Source organism: Augochlora pura, chromosome 1 (genome assembly GCF_028453695.1).
Source record: "Augochlora pura isolate Apur16 chromosome 1, APUR_v2.2.1, whole genome shotgun sequence".
NCBI lineage: Eukaryota > Metazoa > Arthropoda > Insecta > Hymenoptera > Halictidae > Augochlora > Augochlora pura.
Genome location: NC_135772.1, coordinates 7,612,823 through 7,634,255, shown reverse-complemented (window position 1 = coordinate 7,634,255; position 21,433 = coordinate 7,612,823). Strand labels below are relative to the sequence as shown.

Genomic DNA, 21,433 nt, shown 5'->3' with positions numbered 1-21,433 from the left:
TAGTTTTAAAACTATTTTGGAAAAGGATATCTTAGATCCCGTCGCCAGGTGTTAACCTTAATGTTAATGATATATTCGAGAGAAATTACCGTACAGTAATTTAGCCTCATTAAAAAGTAGCAGTTCAAACGGCACCTTCAATGTCGCTGGTACCTTTCTACTTCTTCTCAATTTTACCATACCAGACTGATTAGTTGCGAGTCGCGGCCATCGCCGCGAGTTTCTCTCGGCTCGATCGAAAAGTTTCGAGAGAACGGATCCAATCTCCGTTACCACCTGTGACACCGTACCCCGCGAATGGTGGGATCAGCGGATTGTAACCGTTCAGGATGTTTGCGATAGTAAGGGACCAACAGGAAAGACGCGCAGACCATAATAGTGGGGTGACCTGCGTTCTAACACTTGTTCCACTGACCCACTGCACTCCAACCCACGTTATCGTATATTACCGTTCATTAAAGTATCGTTTGATTGATGAACATTTCGCATTTCACCTACTGCAAATGCAGGAAAGCGTACATAATCGACTCCTCTAAGTCATAATAGTAAAGTTGTATTTCTTCAGCTTTGATGAATGAATGCGTTTAAATGGAACTACATTCATACCGAGAGCTTATCTATGAAAAGCATTTTGTGAAATAATTATTTGGGTATTTTATAACACAAGCAATTTGGATTTTTAAATTGAAATAAATATTCCATACGTATAGTTTTCGACACAATTTATTTAAAAGAAGAATGCGAATTCTTCAATTTCTTGTAAAGTTATGTATACTTGAACCATGGCTGAAGTGAAAGGACATCTAGGAGACACCAAGTTTAATGGTTACTTTACAATTAATTCGATAAACCAACCACGTAGAAGAAAATTTAATCATACCCGGCGGTCGTGTGAACTTGAAAGAGATACAGTACAGGTTCGCAAATAGGCTACATGTGTATGTATCTATACAAGACTTTCTTGAGCGCGACGTAATATGATAAGTATAACCTAGACTTTCGAAAATGTTTTCCTGTAGACTAAAAATTACACACGCGAGCGTAATCAACTGATAAGCGATGCTATATTAAAAAGTAGACTTATTTTTATTCCAAATCATCATGTCTTTTGTCTTTAATGCAAAACCCTTTTGAATTGTTCAAGCTATAGCATTTAAACAGTTGCCACTGGACTGCGCATTTTATGCATTTATTGTAAAAATTGACAAGAGAAATACAAAATAATGAAAACATTAGAAGAATTCAAGAGTATTATTACATTACTTTTAATTGATAAAAACTATTAAGTGAAAAAATACATTGTTATTTCATTCTTGCTTTATACAATAACTCAACAACATTTTTATTTTGCATTAAGATCTCATTAAAATTACTCAGATCTTTTTTTTATTTCCATGCTCTTAACACGTTTGCATCGGGATATTTTTCTTTAAATTTTCATATAAATCGGGGTATTTTAGTAATGTCAAGATATTCTAACATATAGGTAAACGAGTATTCTCGTTTCCCGGCGACTAAGTTTTTCTTTTTAAAACGAGAATTCTCGTTTCCCGGCGACAAAGTTTTTCTTTTTAAAACGAGAATTCTCGTTTCCCGGCGACAAAGTTTTTCTTTTTAAAACGAGAATTCTCGTTACCCGATTCGAATGTGTTAAGAAGAAAATAAACGGAAGAGAGATTGCAGACAACAATTCCAATTACACACCTATCTCTTTCGATAGAGCTTGCCGTTGGCAACATACTTTACAACAGTTTGCGCCTATCGACGAGTGCTACTTCGCTTCAAATGTCCATAATACCTTGTTCAGGCAAGTCCAGTAATTTAGTGGAGCAACTACTTACTAGTAAACGGCATCTACGCAAAAAGGTGTCCTTGATGAGCTCTGGAATTACCAATGAACAATACCAGTAAAAACATGGTTTAAATTTTACTAGAAGCAAAGATTGGCTAAATAAATAAATAATGAATTTCACTAAACAAATGCGTCCAATATTGTTAATATTATTTATATAGTATTTAATACTTATATAGTATTATTATTTATTTCATTGTTTTTATTACATTTGTTATCAGTAAGTAGCGGGGGAGTCTACTCGACTAAATTGTATTAATAAATTACTCGACTAAGATGTTATGTCCATACACTCGCCACTCGACTAAATTACTGGTTATATCTGAATACAGAAAAAGAGAAGTCTGGATGAAATAATAAGAGGATTGAATTTGATAGACTGTTAAAGATAGTAGAAAGTAGAAAATGAATGTTATTAACACTTCGTAATCATATAATCGTTAATCGACGAGCAAGTAACCACAATTTTTCTTATAAATATCAGTTATTTTAGAAACAGATTTCATCTGAAAACAAAAATTATTTTATCGATTTTTAGGTTTGTTTATAATGGGCTCTAAAGTCAGTTTTCAATAACGGTAATTTAAGTAAAATAATTTAGTGTTCGGATAACTTTGCTTCACCCGATTTGAGATACATAGATTTTTAACTGGATTTACCATTAAAAATGTATTTATACAGTGAAAGTGTCTCAAATATTGTTCTTATTTTCATTGAAATTATTCAACATGATGTTAGAACGACGATTTGATTTTGCGATTCATTAAGATTACATTCATGTATCTTCTTGGGTATCTGTTGCGAAGGTTCAAATAACACGGATGAAAACAACGGTATTGATAATTAATCTAACGTAGAGAGAAACAGATTATATTTGTCTTCATCTACGTATATGCTTAGTTGACAGCAGCCTGCCAGCGTTGAAGAACGCTCTGTGAACGTAGGAAGTGGAAAGCCGCACGTCTCTCATCTTTCATCACTCAATCCCGTTATCATTGCGGCTCGAGTGCAACCGTAGCTCAAAATTAGTTTATGAATGATGCATACATGATTATTCCTCTGCATTCCGATGATTGCATAATGCGAATAATCAAGATCGTAATGAATGAACCTCGCTAACAACGAGTAAAATGGACTGGTATCACACGCGAGCGCACGAAGTACTAAGCGGATCCGCTAATTACGTTTCATTAGTAAATTAGCTTGTAAACAGTCGGAATTTCTCTCTATCTTTTCCGTTTTTATAGAAAACAATTAACATCTCTATTGGAATTCAGTGTGTGTCTGCTAAATTTTCACCATCCATGGTGAAAGTTACTTCCAGTTAAATAAAAAAAAAACTTAGATCCTACAAGAAAAGTGAGACCACCACGTGAATTGATCTCAGAAAGTTAGTTTTACAACGTTCGATTCGAAACTATAAACTACACGCGTAGATCGTTACTTTCTCTAATGTGCGTATAGTCACTGATACACTTTTGCTTCTCTGTACGCGTTTAGAAAATACGTTCTCTTTCAAGAATGATTTATCACGTTCGGGTGAGAAGGCGCGAATGTGTATATTAGCACTGATCGATTATAGCGTAAAGGCCGCATTGGAAGCTATTGCAATCTCCCAAGTAAAAAAAGGAAATACGGGAATCTTTTGTGCATATCAAATGTACAGTTTGATGCATTGAATGGAAATACTATGTTATTCTACGTTTAAATGCAAGGTTTTAATCACCTCAAGGATGCAGGTTTTGACCTGGCACCTGCTAGATCGCCTACCTGTTTTCGTAACCTAAACTTAATTCTTGAAGGATACAAACACGTTCCCTGCAAGTCACTTATCCAGTTTTTTCTGACGTTGTAATGGATAAACTTTATTCGGTTTCACTATTGCAACATTTATACCTCAGAAATGCATTGGAATATAAAAATAATTGGTAAATTCGATCATTTGAAACTAAAAAATGTATTGAAAGTCGTTTGTCCCGTACGCACGGATGCTAAATGCTCCTTACTAAATTAGTAGTACGGACCTAATCGAGGAGGAAAATGTTGTCAGTATGAGATAAATCTTTATCTTAGAATGAGCTAAATAGTGGATAACATTTTATTCGTTTCACGTCTCGTTTCAAAGGTTTTCAATCATTTTGAATAGCCATCATGTATTGCCAGACGTGTGTCAACCGATTTCTAATTAGTAGCATGTGCATTCACCAGATTTTCAAACACGATTTTCTGGAAGACAAATTGTCAAATGAAAAAATCTGATTTTATTTTTTAATTTCATTTCACATGTAGTATGCAAAAAGGTGCAAAGAGTATGCATATTACAAAAAAAAATAACACTGATACAGGTTCCCGAAGTGGATCTTATGAACAACTTTTTTCTTTATAAGATGGATTGCCTTGCTTTGATCTACCAGATATTTGATAATCTGACGCTGTGCATATTTTTATATTTTCTGAGACGCTTCCATTAATTTGATCAAACTTCAGTTGTATTTACAGTTAACTTCTGAGAGATTTTCCAACGTCATCGCAATTTCATATTCATAACGGTACAATAAGTCCTTTTTGATACGCTACAATTTTTTTCAAATAGTTTAGGATATTTTTCGCGTTTTCCGAGATATTTGGCTGCTATGAGATGCCTTCGATAGGTGGTGTAATGAGAATCATATATTATATGTACATCGAAGGAATAAAGAAAGGAAAGAAAATTCCATAAGAATATTGACCTTGGCAATGTATTTCAAGATCACTAAAATCGATGGACTGAATCCTTTTGTAGATCATGGCCAGTAATTTTTATAGGGTTAAATATTAAAACTTAAATATTCTTGAAGATCATCTGATTGATAATATTATTAACATTTAAGAATTGAAAAATTTATCTGTTGAAAATTACAAAGTAAATAATTATATAACACGGCATTCAAAAACTCAAACAAAGTCATTAACTGAATCAAGGGCATTATTCTAATTTCTTATTTTTTCATTAGATGTCCTTCCCTAATAAAATGACAGTAATTATGTTAGAAAAAAGCACTGACCCTGCCGCGTCTTCTGTATTTCTTTATTACATATATAGGAGATGCATTATAGTAACTACAGAGCACTGTAAGGTGTCCTCTATGATGGAAGAATTACGTAAATATAATTGGTTTCATTAAAATTGCTCGTTATGTGTACAACTTTCATCGCTTAGAGACCTTGTCCAATGGCAGCATTAGTGTAATTAGCGCGTTTACATGGTTTCATTCAGCATTGTTTTACTTACAAAGTAACACTCAAATCATTTCAACCAATTTAAAAGCATTTTTTTAGAAAAACAACATGTGCTCTGCCAAAAGAGACACTCTTTGCTTTAACGTGATGTATGCAGCATGCGCACAGCATTATTATTTTAAATGATTACAACATGAAAAGTTTGAAAAACTTTTGCCGGAACATAATATTTATATAGTAAATTAAGATTTATCGTGTACTGATAAAATTGATGTTACGAGACACTGATTTGCTTTGATTAGAATACACTGTATTCTTATCCCGTATTTAACATAATAACAATTTTTATAATAACAATTTAACATAACAAGTTTTATGATTGCATGTGCATATTTGAATGCTACTGTTATCTTTTTATCATACCATACTTTCACTTCATTTATCGTTCATCTACCAACGAATTATCACGATAAATCGCGTTGTGTTTTGCTCATCTTGGATTATGCTAATTACATATGAATGTACTACGCGTATTTATACGCATACGTGCATGAAAAAATAGTTTAAATAACAATTGTGTAGAATTTATTGCCACAAACTGTTTGCCTAAACGCAAAGTTCATTATGCATTCAAAGAAAACTGAAGTTGCTGCACCACATGGAAATGATTTTATATCCATCAAGGTACGGGAAAAGTGTAATGACAATAATGATCGTTTTTTTCCCGTGGAGCAAAAATTCCACCTCGTTAATCTCAGGTCTCTCGCGAAGCTCTCGTACCTGACCGTCATTGGACCCTTCCATCGGAATGCAGTCAGGGTTACAAAACCGCACCTGTCCAAACATTTTTACCAGTGGTGGGTTGCAAAACGTGGACGCCGTTATTTATGATGTATAAAGTTGCGCATACGCCGAAACCGAGGGGTTCACGCGTACGTGCACGCACCAATACAATTTCCAGATCACTTTCACTCACAGCACCGTTCAGAAAAACGTTGGCAGAAGCACGGTCCACGGTCCAGTGTAGCGCAGCATTTTTGGTCCGTTTGACTGGCTCTGTCACGTTTTCGATATTACGTATTTCAACGGCCATTGGGTAATCGTACCGATGAGATAATATTGGAATATGCAACATCAACCGCCCCGAGTTATTACATTATCCTACCGACCTCATGATTTCGTTAATTCGTCGGGTATTAAAAGATAAATATTGTATATATTTAAATAATAAATATATAATATATAATACATATTTATATAAATATATGTAAATATTGTATTACATATTATACTGTGGTACATTTATTTTAAAAACGTTTAGAAATCACATTTTATCTCGCATGTTGTCCATCCAAGTTAGAAGACGGTAGAACCTCCACGTTGTTAGAATCAGTTAGGAAAATAGCTTTCCAAATAATAGAAGGATTACTGAGATATACCGTTGCATATGGATCGTCTTAGATTGTGCTGTTCACTGTTAAGTAAAAGGAGATTTCTATTTCACAGAGATTAGGGTCAAACTGGAATGTTATTACTCTATTTGCAAGTTTCTCGGCTCTCAGGTTTTTTGCCAATCATCGATGACCCACTCTAGACTTCGCCTTCAGACTACATATTTCGTACTTTGTTAAATAAGGAGGTGCACGTTCATGGGCCACCGGCAGTCAACACAGCGTGAATAACAGGTTACATAAGGTCGATGCCGCAAGAAACTTGTTAATCTTTTTATTAACTTCAAAATTCAAATGTGTGATTGTACCGGAACAATCGAAATACAAAGAAATAGAATAACAAAAATATTTATAAGCGAAACAATTGTTCGACGGTTGTTCGTTAATTAAATCTATTTTGATTCTATATTCTAAGCAATGTACGTCTTAAGCATGCATATAGAACTGTTACCAATACTTTTATAGAACTTTACTTATAAGGATAAATCGTTATTTTAGAGGGAACTACTGAAGATATATGTACTTACAAAGTGGAAACAAAATGTATAACTAGCATATGCCGTACAAATAGTTTGTTAGATTGCTGTATACATACAACTTCTTTTGTTCTTCACATAGTTTCGTTAAATTATTTGAAAGCGTCTTGCCATATTAATCATACGGCATTGATCGCATGGTTCTCGTATCAATGCATATATCAATTATCCAAGTATACAAAACAAGTTGCACTTATCAAATGCTCATTGTGACTAAACACGTTCCATTTTTACACTCTGGATAACCAAGAGCGCATATCGTCACGATCCGATTAGTTTACTTCGGTGAACTACTAAATTCTACTTTACTAAAGTGGATTTTAACTGTTTACCGCGGAGATATGGTGCCACTTAATCTTCTTTTTATTTCATATTTTGGATAGTAAAACATCATACAATGTATATTTGCAAATAGATGATATAGGCATCTTCTGTACTTCAACAAATTTCACAATGCCGATATAGTTATTTTCCTCGGCTCATTCCCATGGAACCGTTACTTAAAGTGTTTGTTACCTGTGATGGTAGTCATCGTAGTCGATAGTACCCTCTAGAATGGAACGTAGCGATGATTGCCAGTTATGGTTTCACTTCCAATTGGGCATCGACAGTATCGCGAACGAGGCAGTAAGATAAATTTTTAAGGAAACCTCACGTACAGAACGTGCAATTTTGAAGTAAAATTTATTGCAACTTCTGGTTGGCAATATACAGTGTGACGGATTGAAAGTGCAATGCTAAAATATTTCGAGAGACACGAAGTATACGAAAAAATGTATACGTTGCTACAACGAACATGAGTTGGAACGTAACAGTGTGTGGCATTTCCAAAGTGACATGTTCCTAACTGAAGTTAATCAGTTTCTGATCAATTACAGATGGCATCGTCAAAAATTTCAGGAAAAACGTTTTAGTCCAAAAAATCAAGGCCATCTTCATTTTTATTAAATTGCACGGAAGAATTTTTACTTCATATTACTGTAGCTCGCGTCAACACAAATTAAACGACCTTTTATATCATAACTAACTGCATAGATGACCTTGCAGTAGTTAGTCAAAGTTTTTTTTACTTTGGTTTCCTTTCGAAGCACGTATAAATCTTCCTCCTTTTACTCAAAGTTTTCTGTAAATACCTACTGCTTATGTGCATACGTATTTCAAACGTTTATAAGGCAATTTATTTCTGGCAATTTATGCCAGATATAGGCAATTTATATGATATATTGATCTGGCAATTTATTTTTATTTCTGGTAAATGCTTCATCCTTTATACATACGAAACCGAGTATGTATTTACTTAAAAGATCACTAGTTCATGCTTTAACTTGTCTTTCTGTACAAATATATGTAAAATTATTGTGAAACATTGACTATAGCTTAATTTAATTTAAAAAAGCTTTAGTAAAAGCCTGTATTGAAAAGCCATTATCACTAGCGCACTAATATCGTTTAAATAATATTCGCATTTCCTCCGCTCATTCATTTTCACTGAAACGGAAACTTTAGACGGGAAATATTAAGAAATCAACCATAGAAAGTTTCGAGGGTTCAAGCGTTTAAGAAATTCTTGTAAAAGTAGATTGCGTGTACATCATTTATTACGCACGTTGCACTGTCTAGATCAAATCGTTTCACGGTTTCAGTCTCATAAATTCAAGTAAGATAACGTAAAAAAATAGTTCAATGCTGGCAAATAGTGACGTATTTATCGGGGTATAAAACGAATGGTGAAGTAATTGAAATTCATCGTATATTTTCCAACTTAAGAGAATGCGATCAATCATTTCCCTTTAAATATAATGTTCAAACTTTCCAAACTTATCAAGTACATAAATATTAATTGACGAATAAAATGTGACGATCACATGAATTTGGTCGAATCGAATATATATCCTTGCATCTCGCCGCAGTTCGTCAAATAATAAATAAACTAGAATAAAACATGGTATATTTCCTGCTTATCGTTGTCAGAATAGCAGTTTTCAGACCATGAAGAAAAACTAACGCAACAGTGCAGCCTTGCGCAGGAACTAACCGCCTAGAGCCATCATATGCGTTTACCCAACTTCTCTATCGTTTTAAACCGGTTGACTTTTATTAGCTCCAATTAAAGTATTTGGCGAATAACCTCTTATCTATCCATAAAATACTTCGCACTGTGTTGAGACAATTATCGCACAAGAGTCTCCAAAGACTCATAACAAACGTTGCATGCATGAATATTTTTACGCACGTACATAATCGGAAAGAAAAATGTATAAACGTTACTTAATTGTCAATGTTATAATCTCCACTTATATAATCGCAGCATAATAAAACAGTATTTAATTGTTAACAACGGAAACTGTACGAGTTACGTTCTGCTACAGATAGTATGATGACAATGCATCGTCATTATCGAAAGCAATTCTTGTTATACGAACTTTTACGATTCATCTATTCACTGCAATAAATTATACCAATTTGTCTAAACAGTAACAACTTAGTTAATAAATATATTGACCTTGATATTATTTAGTTATAGATAGCCATAAATATATTACATTGAGCTCACGCTAAAATATCATAAGTAATAAATAAAATAGGATAAATTGGAATAAGTAAGATAACGACAACATTGGCTAATAATAAATAGAATAAATACGGTAAATGAAGTAAATAGAATAGATATCAAATAAAATATTAAATTAGTAATATACATAATACGCGCTAAGATCACATAAAAAGATTGTCTAATTAATTTATCTTGACAATATCATATAAACAATAATACATAAGTAAATAGTAGATAGAGCGAATAAAGAGACAATAATAAGAAGAGTAAGTGTAACAAGTGGAATAAAGTACAATAAAGTGCGACAAAACACAATAAAATAAACAATAAAATTACACTTCGATTAAGATAATAACGTGATCATACTATAAAAATAATTTGATGACTCAAAGTTTGTTGTGTGTAAATAACTGACTTGTAGTAAAACAAGGAGAAGCGGAAATAAATTCTTTTCCGTCCGAAAAGGAACAAAGAACACGGGAGAGTTTCTGCTTTTATTTGTTACCCAACTCCGCAAGATTCTAAAAAACTTAATTTATTCATCAACGATGGAAAAATACTGGCGTCACGTGCAGTAAATTATTTTCAGCTATTTTGTCCAAACGTAGGTATAGTGTTTTAGAATGTCAAAATGTCATTATTTTTTCGTCAATATTCTGTGTTCTGTCGTAAACGTTGCATGTTGTGTCAGTTCCGAATTTTTACCGTAATGGATTTCCAAATAAAATAAACTTTTTAATATCCATTAGATAGGAATAATTTAATTATCTCAGCACGTGATTAAAATGGTTTCAGTGATATGTCTCTGAAATGAAAAATCTGTGTCCTTATGAGTATAAGAATCATATAAACAGTACTACGAGCATATTATGCATTTGTACCTTCTTACTGACAATTGAAGGATAACTGTACTTCTACCTAGACAAACAGGAAATGACACATGACTACTTTGAGGATATTTCTCATTACACTTGTTTTGTGGGGAACTACCGCCGCAGTGGTCATCAGGGAATCATCAAAGTTTCATAACAATGCACATGCCGCAGTGCATATATTTATTACTTTTTTCATGCATTTTCATAATTTACATTTTTCCTCGTTGAAAGTTGTTTACGTGTTATTATCACATGGAAATTATAGAAAGATAACGGACAGCCAATGTTGATTAAGATATTAATTCGAATAAAAACAATAAATCTTAATGGTTTTATCTTACTGTGCATGTATAAAATTGCCTAAAATATGTTTTCTTTAGAGTTTACGTGACAGCGAAGAAGTGCATGATAAATTTTAAGCTATTCCTTATCCGATGAGAATAATAATTTTTAAACTGAAATTTATGAACAGCATATGATTTTTATTAAATCAAATTAGAAAGTCTAATACATTTAGTTTAATATATAAAGTAATTATTTTTAACGTAGTGTATGTTAATAAAGAGAGAGTAACTGATCTTGTATAAAGACAACATTTCTTTAACGGCTATAGGAAAAGAATGTATAAAAAACATTTTAGAGTAACGGAATACCATTGGTGAAAGTTCACATTAATGACTATCTCAGAATCAGCTGATACTACCAGAAGTCATTTGATATGTAGACGTGATAGTATACGTTTATGCACCTTCAAAAGTTGCATGTACGGAACACCCTATTAGGATAAGACGGAAATGTTGCCGAAACTATTGCAAATACTTCGATCCTTCCGAATTAATTTTTGCTCTTGTATCGTTATAATTTCTTAAAGAATCGAAAGGTATTATGTAAATATTTGTTCCTTTTTCGTCACATTTGGGATAATACACTAGGCAGTGTTGAAATGTTAGTGTACGCACAAATCCAGTTGTGTTGAAAGGATTCCGAACATAACGATTCATTGCTGCACATTTTCAACACGCGAATTAAATAACATTTGCTTAAAGCACTTATGTGTTCGAAAAAATTATAACAAGGGGGATATTTGTAGGGGAAGACACAAAAACAAGTAACTAGATTTTATCGATATTACATGAATACCGTCATAATGCAATTCTGAGAATCCGTGTAGAAATACCTAAATGACTGTAAGTATACGGTAGAAAATATTTAAAATATGTGCTGTGTGTTTTTGCTTAATGACAATGACTCGCGCTAAACCCAGCTTTGAGGCAAACGTTCAATAGCACGATAGCAGCAAGACCGTTAAGAAAGTCAGATTATATACATATCTTACGAAGGAAACACATAAAACGATACATTTTCGAGTGGCACACTCAATCAAAGACATAAAAGTTTTTGTTTCTGGCCACTCTTAGGATTTATTAGTTATTTACATTTAATAAATAAATAAATAATAAATATTTAATAAATAAATAAATAATAAATATTTAATAAATAAATATTTATTTAAATAGTAAGAGAAATCATTTTTCCATTTATTAATAAAATTAACTATTTATTCTTTGGTAAGTTATAAATTAAAACTAAAATTAATTATATTATTTAATTAATTAATTAAATTCTTTCGTTGCAATATCAGATTTGTTTACATACCTTGAAAAGTTTTTTAACAATGGCAAACAGAAATTACTCTAGTATTCAATCGATTGATGAGCAGCTGTGTGCATGATCTCAAGCGAGCATGTGAGAAAATACGTAACCGTATCACCGATATATTAATATGTTAGATTCTTCAAAATGGCATTCAACATTCATTACAATTGCTTTGCTTACATTCGTTATCGTTAAATAAAGAGCGTGATTTTGCAACCTTTTTCCCACGAAGGGAAAGAATAGAACCAAAGTAGTGTATACGCAATACGTCTGTGATGAGATCAGAAACATAAATATGCGTGCTTATGCCGTATCATTTTGCTCACTCGGGGCTATCATACTTTGTTTCGAACTGGAACGCAGTAACGAGTTGTCAATCAATGTAAACAGCAAAATGTTTACTGCTCCAAAGCGTCTCATCCTGTCTTTCGAGTTCCATAACTTTCGGAATAAAATACTGTATGTTAAAAATTGAAATCGAAAGAAATATCACGGTAGACTTATTGGCATTTCGGGGTAGGTACAATGTAGTTGAACATAAGTCCTTTTACCAGAACTTATAAGGAACAACGCCAAACTCGATGGTTTCGATTGTAACACCTTGATAATTATTTACTTTAGCAATTCTGCATCGATTTTGATGGACTTCTTCCGCAGCTGTTCATTATATTTACGAAGTAAACATAGTCTTTCCCCCAACTTGAAACATTTTAAAACATAATGGAAAATACAAAAATCTTTTGATTGATTACTTTTTAGGGAAATAAGGTGACACAGAAAAGTTATTAAACATTCATAGATCATTAGTCTTTCCCATTCCGTAGACAGGATCGCTAGGAACAATGACCTCGTTCCCGAGTAATCGTAACATCTGGTTGCCTATCATACCCAATTTTTTCTCGACACTCTCTCAGAAACGTACCTACGTCAACCAATGGTCAAATGACCAAACACATCAACTAGAGCCCTACCATAAAAGCCTCTGCAGACTGAATAGTGCTACGTCAGCCACCTTGGTCACTATTAGGGATTTGCGTTAACACTAATATGTACGGATGGTGAGTCACCTAACAGTTTCACCTGAAATATCTTCACTCTTTTTATTACATCAACGAGGCCCTATGGGAAGCAGGAACATCATTCTCTATGTTAGTTATACTTTTCGAGGAACACCTTGGAAGGTCATTAAAGGTCTTGAAGGTCGACGTAGAGTACATTGTTGAGTTTGCCCTTACATTAGCTGTAACATTATACTAATCAAGTTACGTGATCCAAATGGAAATGTTGGATAATATAGCATGTATATTTATATTTTCAGAAATTATTAAATATTATACACATAGATATATTATACTCTTGTTTCCATACTATTCGCTTTTATTCATAAAGTAATTTAAATGCATGAATGTTAAATTAATTTAATATCTATTACAATACAAGTAAATGTGGATATAAGTATTTTAAAACCTATAATTTCTTTTTTAAACATTATCTTTAAATATTTTTAGACCAACTTACCTAATTAAATTCTGGGTTATGCCTGACAAAATTTTCCCCGAATAGAATTACTAATTGAAGCAGTTGCTACATGGGTACTCCTAGTGTAATTAAGGTTGATATAATGAAGATCGAGTGAACTATACGTTCCATTCCTTGGAGATCATTCCCCTTGCATTATAAGAAACATGATTGCAAACGTAGCTTCCGCTCAGCGAACCTTGACGAGTGAACAGTTTTTATGAAACAACGCGATTATCCTCATCAAATTCCATACTGTGCACCAACTTTTCGTAGACATACATTTATATTATTTGCTTGATAGCTTAAAAAATAATCAAGATTCGTTGTTGCATTAAACAAATGCATTTATCAAAATAACAATCATTTAGGATTAAAAGTATCAAATTTTTCATTACTTTCCTTAATTTTGGAATATTTATATTATTGTCTTTAGTTATTACGACACGATTCACATTTATTGTGAACATATAAATAAATATTGATTTCTATTTTATGTATTTATAATAAAAATAAATGGGAATAAAATTTAAAAAATCTGAGGATATTGACACCTTAAATTTAATGTCTTGAAATTATTAACCTCTTCAGGGAAGAATCTATTTAATTGTTTCTTTTTTATTTAACCTTTTGTTCCGTATTGTTTAAGGATTTTGTAATTAATAGTTTTTCAACTGATACTCATTTTCTTTACGCTTAGAATAATCATAATTTTAAGAAAACTAAACGTACACATACGTGACAGTATCCCTAGAAACGTTAATATCAGATATTAAAATGTAATATTACATACTTAACTGATATAACAGTTATAACAGAACTACTAAAACTCGTGAATTCGAACACATTTCCCGCGTGTACGTGTGTTTGTAGTTAAATTATGCATACACGTAACATCACTTTAGTGACATAATATCGAATTGATAATGAAATTACCAGTGTGAGAGAAAGCATGGTAATGAAGTACACATATGTATATGTATGTATTCGAACACTATATCTATAGCGGTTGCATACCACTTAGATATCTGTCATTCTGATCCTCATAATAACGGTCTATTGGCCTACATAAAAACTCAATTTCTCTCAAGTCCTTAAAAAGATTGCATGTAATTAATAGAATGCCCGAGATGTATGCAACAAGAAATTAAAAATTCAATGCAGGCGGTTAAATTATCGATGAACGAAATCCCGAAGATTTGATCTTATGCATGAACTAAGACGAATTTCACTGTAAGTCGCTGACAGATTTTCGATATTCTCAGCTACCCGAGGTCACATGAAGAAAGCGAATTTTAACGGAGGTGGTCAGAGCTGATCTCCGAGAAAGGAGAGATCGTAAAATTATGTAATGGTTAGCGATGATTATCGAACACCATTGAACCGCTTCTTATTCAGCAGCAAGTGATTTGGTATTCTTTTGTCGGGCTGGTAGAAACCATTTTCATTTCGAATGCACCATAATTTTCGTTACCGTAAAAATTCTAGCTGGACAATTGTAACATAATACTCTTGCATTTGACCGAATAGAGATGACGATACGCACGAATGAGTCAGGATTGTGCAAACTTACATCATTTGCACAAAATTCTGACTCTGAGATATAAAAGTCGGGGGAATTCCCGCGTGGTGAAATGTAATATTGACGTTCTTGGCACTGACACTAACTGCTATGACGTTTATTTAAAAGTATTCATCCCTATAACTTCGACGAAATACGCCTTGATGTTTAAATTCTGAAAATTTCCACATAAGTCAAATACTGAAGATCGTCAAAGTAAAGTTGTATAAAGATAACATTATTCTCGATTCTTGCACAAAGGTATGGCAAATATATTTTAATGGAGAAAGTTCGTGAAGGTGTAAAAATAATTAAAACAATAAGATCAAATCAATCTTACAATCTTCAATTAAATCATTTTAATAGGAAGAAGGACACTATAAAACAAATTATAGTGTCTGACTAATGTTTATCTAATATTAAAGATATATAAATATATAAAATGAGTTCAAAATTCTAAAATAACAAACGTTATAGATCAAATTTGTTTTACGGTGTTATTAAAAATGATTACGCAAACGAATAATAGCTCTCTAATATCAATATAAATTGTCAGTTATGAAATATTTCGGTGAGGTCGATGAACAAGTTCTTCCAAAATCCAAGGTCCTATAAAACTAATGTATTCAGTGGAAAGACAAGCCCTACAGCATCACCTAAGAAGTGTATCGAGTGACTAAACCTTATATTATCTGTTCTTAGAATTCTGTCGTTCAACCTTGAATAGAGAGTGAAACTCTCGAAAGATATTTTAAAAAACGAACGTTTACAACCCGGATTTCACGTCTTAGAGCCTTACACATTTAAAACAAATACGCTTCGCATTATACAATGTAAAAACTGCTACATATATAAATATATAAGTTTATTTATAACTCAATGTTAAAGTAACAAATGTTTTTTAGATATTAAAATATCCTGTACGTGTTACTTGTACAAAACCTTTCGATTTTCAATACCTTCCACGAATTTTTTTGACAATTGTGACGTTTCGTAATTAAAATCTTTTTTATCAAAAATAAATTTTTTAAAAAGTATATGTATTTAGAATTTATATACAACGATCCATCTCTTATCCTAAACTCATCACTTGATTACAGTACTTTGTGCAAATTTACAATTTAATTTCTAACCTTATGGAATTTCAAATTAAGGTAACTTGTTTTTCGACAACATAAAACTATTATTTTTCTTATATTTTATGAACTTTCACGTGGCATAAGTGCATCCCAATTTCTGGTTTAATTATCACATTTCCTTCAATTCATCAATACATTTTTCATTTGCTAATACATATTATCTATCTGTTAGGTGAAAATTAGAAGTTTAATTTACAATTAGTTGAAAAGATGTTTTGTTTTTGTAAGTACGTAGAGACACTTTAATCAGAAGGTTTATTTTTGTAATAGACCGATACTAAAACGTTATATTATCCAAAAATTTCGTTTCAGTTCTATACTAGGCCATAATATTAGAATATTTTAAGAATAAATGTTTGGAAAGAGTCTCTACTGTATTATCTGTCCTATATTTCCACTTTAAATTTTAAATGAGAACACGAGGTCAACGTAATTACATCAATGGATCCTCATTGCGTACTTTCTTCGTATCATCCTACTTCCTGTACATGCTACATCAATTTTAAATTAACTCCTTTGAGCATACTCCGTCGTTTTCAATGTTAAGTACTGCTGTATCGAATAAAGACATTTCTCAATGCCAACAGCAGTCGTTTACTTATGAAATTATGTCTACAATTATCGGTTACACGAATGATTAATTCATTGTCCACTTCAATTTGATTTTGTGAAAATCATAGATACGACGACTGTAAAGAGTATTGGGACATTCTGTTTCTGATTGTCGAACAATTGTTGACAATTTAAAGAGTTTTCATTGCATAAAAAATGTATTAATATTTAAAGCTGAAAACTCTATTTTTACAATCCTTCATTTATTTCTTCTAAAATGTCTTCACATTGTAATGGATTAATAACTGAAGGTACGATTAGTCCCGAAAATCTACCATTAATTTAGCTTTCTCTTCACACAACCCTCCAAACTTGGTGTGCGTTTTTTTATAGCTGTTTTATCGAACAGGACACGAGAAACCCAGATTGCGCAAGATCCACATGTGGCCCTTGCGAAGTTACCGGTACACTTTTTATTCGAAGGTCAACTACTAATTTTTATTTATTCTCAGTCAATGCCAATTTTTACATGAACATTTCAGTCGCAGTAACGCACATTGCAGTTTCTTGTTCCCAAATACGGAAAACAATACATTCATGCCATATATTGTACGATGTTCTTAATTACGCGGATATCCATATAAAACACATAATAAAATTGAAACACTAAATTGTTTTTATATCATAATATACACTTTTATCTGGTAGTAAAGATCACAATTAAAGAGTGCTACACGTGTTTTTGACTTCATCAAACCAGTCACGATGACGGTTGTAAACTGTCTCCAGAGAACTCCAAATTAATTAGTATACCGAATTAACTAGTATAAATCATGCTTACGAAGCTTAAAATACGTTACTGGCATACCATTCACTATGTGGAACGATGTTAGGATCGGATAAGCAGTTTATCTGAAAAACTGGAGTCCTCTTTTTTTATGCCATATATGTAAGTCAAGTTATGTAGTTAGTAACATGCAAAGCTATTAGCTTCACATCATAATTTATTGCTGCTGCTTTTTCTTCGTTTCGCGTGTTGTGTGCGACATATATTTCAGTGGAGCTACACTTTTACTCTTACCACGAAATAATTGGCACGATAAGTCAAAATGAAATATTTTTAATTCAATAATGACGATAAATGTAAAAAATTATGGTATTTTAAATACAGCTTGACTAAAAATGGCATGCCCGTGAGTAGTTACTCTTGAAAACTTCAAGGATAATAAAAGTTGGGGCGGTGAAGTGAAAAACGATAACGATGCATATTACCTACTTTTATTGCCTTGACATTATATCCAATTCGCATTTCAAGAAGATACTATAGATAGACAATGTAACAAAAAATCGTGACACAATTACTCGAAAGAGTTGAATGAGCATGATCTTTGACCCAAAGTAAACTTTTTTCTTCACAATGAGGCATATATACATTTACGTTTCTGAAATTAACTGTAGTAGACTTCTTTTATACTGACTTTAATTTCTGGAAACTAATTATCAATCGCGTAATCAGTGAAATTACTTCAAAAAATTATAAAATTACAGCATACGAAATTTAGATGCAAAAAATTATTTGTGCCAAGGATTTCGCATCGTAACAGAGGTTAAATATTAAACGTTTCAAGGTTGTCTGAGGTTCGCGACCTATTTTCAGTTGATTTAATTAGCCTCAACTGTGTATTACCTAAAGTGAACGAAATAGATATTCTTCTCAGACATATACTTACATGTTTATTACATTATTCAATGAAATATTTAATACAGCATTCGAATCGATTTTTTTTCTGTTACAGGAAGAGTTTCGGCAATACTTATAGGAATTCTGACACTTGTAATTGGCATTATCTTAAGCAGCATACCGTGGGTGGACTATATTATTTTGAAGGTAAGTCAAATCTCTTACCTTCGTTGCGTTAATAATAAATTGCAGTAATCGTGAATAAATGAACTATATCAAAAATGTACAGAATAAAGACAATACAATTACAGTTAACGATAATAGTTATCAATGGATTAAATTAAATCAAGTAGAATCGATACGATAGCTGTTATTCTTTTCCAGCAATTACGGCTATGGAATGGATCGCTTTCTTTCCAATATTGGCAGAAACCAGGCGTGGTACGGTTAACCAAAGTGTACATATTCAACGTAACGAATACTGACAATTTTTTGCAATTTCATGAGAAACCAAAATTGCAAGAAGTTGGACCATTCGTATATAGGTATGCTTATTTTCACTAGATGTTATTAAAGAAATATTATCATTCAAGCACACATTATTATAAGAACTGCAAAAGCTCTGAGTAAATTCAATCTTGTAATTTTGTTTGTAATTATACGCTACTAACCACTAGATATGTCAATGTCTTATTATTTTGATGATTTTTTTATTGTTACGATAAAATATACTTCAATGTATGTTATATTTTTTTCAAAATTAAAAGTCCATTAGATAATATATTAATGATATCTATCTTTTAAGATGACTAAGTGTCGCCATTGTTTATATCATATATTATACATATGCACATATATGTGTACACTGATACTCATACATCTTTGTTTAACTTATGAATTGTGTATTATTTTAACATTCTATAGAGAAGACATGGAGAAAGTAAACATTGTGTTTCACAATAATGGTACTGTAAGTTATCAACACAAGAAGATATTAAACTTTGTACCAGAATTGTCAAAGGATAAAGAGATGAAATTAATGGTACCCAATATTCCACTATTGGTAAATAACAATTCACTGCTTAATTTGTGCATTCAAGTCTCTTCCCTTAATTTTTTGGATGGAAGTATTGTATTCCATAATTGTTTTATACGTTCCAGACTCTCTCAACGCAGAGTAAAAGTCTACCTCGATTTATTACTCTAGGCTTATCTATGTTTTTAAGCGGTTTGCAAATGCAATCTTTTGTTCCTGTAACTGCTCAACAACTTGTTTTCGGATACGATGATCCATTAATTAGTATAGCGCACAAATTCTTTCCAAAAACAAGACGGCCTATGAGTCAAATGGGACTTCTGCTTGGAGTAAGTAATTAATTCACAATTAATTCACAGTTCGTTGAATGTGACGTTTTACAATAAATACAATTGAGAAGGAGAACCTTTGCAGAAAAAAGAATGCTACAAATATCCGAACATGATTTTTTATGATCGAACGAATTAAATGTTACTTAAAAAAAAATATCTTGTTATCGAGTTTGACAAGCATGATTATGTGTTATGACTACTGGTTAATATTTGTGAATAACAAGTGAATCGTGGACGTTTTTTTCAGTCGTATTTTAATAATTTTACCTTAAATAGTAACTGTTAAAATTTCATTCATGATGCATGTACAAAATTATTTTTTAGTCTAATAATGAATTATAATAAAACTATGTATAATTGCAGAGAAACGGTACAATAAACGAAGTATCTACCATTTATACAGGCCATACTGATATGAAGGAATTTGGTTTGATAAATCGATTAAACGGATTGGATCGTTTACCCTACTGGCCAAATGCGCCTTGTAACTCTATTCGAGCTTCGGAAGGTAAATATTAATAGCTTGTGTAGTATTATTATTATTGTGTAGTAAGTATTAGTATTTTATAAAAATTTATAATTTCTATAAATAATTACGATCTACTTCAAACTTCTCTTCCATGTTCAAAGACAACTATAGATAATTATTTTTATTCAAGAAATCAATTATTAGTTATTTAAATATTAAATTTGAGAAATTTCCCTTTACCTTGATCCTGTTTTTTGCATAACCTTCATTTAAATTATATTGAGGTTTGATATAACTCAAATAGTATTACAGATATTATTAATAATATTAACATGAACCAAACCACAAAAGTTTAATTGGTAAAATATTGAATTGTTATGATCCATAGTTTTAACCATTAGTTTACTTGAAAGTTTGTTCAAATTCTTTATTTAGACAATATAAATACTATTTAAGAAAAATTAAATATGTATTGGTTAATGTGCTATTAGTGATGAAACATTAAATTATAGGGTCTTTCTTTCCACCACGTGAATTAACGGGCGACGACATCATCCATCTTTGGGATAAAGATATTTGTCGCACTTTGCCCTTAAAATATCGCGGCCCCACAGAAAAGTCAGGTATTAAAGCGGATTATTATACCCCCCTTGAAGTTGTGTTCGACCGACCAAACGAAACATCTCCAGAGAATGAGTGTTTTTGTTCCGATGACATGTCAACATGTCCATTGGACGGACTGCAAAATATTAGTCCCTGTCAATATAGTAAGTATTATATGATTTCCATTCATACGGAAATATTCATGATAATCTATTTTTAAAGAACATCGAGTAATGAAGCCGATTACTGTGGGCTCGCCAATTGCTGTGCCTTTAGTTTTTTTCGGGCCTAATCATCTTTATATTTATCGAATAAGGCGTATTATATTTTTTTATTCAAAAGTGAACACAATAAAAGAATAATAAAATTTACTATGTCTTCATCAATTAAGTTAAAGTT

At 32.0% G+C, this 21,433-nt stretch overlaps 1 protein-coding gene across 2 annotated transcripts in view; it reads left to right on the top strand.

Moving 5' to 3' along the window:
* Positions 1 to 21,433, top strand: part of Dsb (scavenger receptor class B member debris buster) — a 47,040-nt gene that overhangs the window by 23,193 nt on the left and 2,414 nt on the right. For both annotated transcript variants that reach the window (XM_078179352.1, XM_078179360.1), the window contains 6 exons: positions 18,710 to 18,801; positions 18,979 to 19,139; positions 19,519 to 19,657; positions 19,756 to 19,959; positions 20,326 to 20,470; positions 20,944 to 21,198. In XM_078179352.1, the coding sequence (XP_078035478.1) occupies positions 18,710 to 18,801; positions 18,979 to 19,139; positions 19,519 to 19,657; positions 19,756 to 19,959; positions 20,326 to 20,470; positions 20,944 to 21,198 (996 nt within the window). The remainder of the gene's footprint in view (positions 1 to 18,709; positions 18,802 to 18,978; positions 19,140 to 19,518; positions 19,658 to 19,755; positions 19,960 to 20,325; positions 20,471 to 20,943; positions 21,199 to 21,433) is intronic.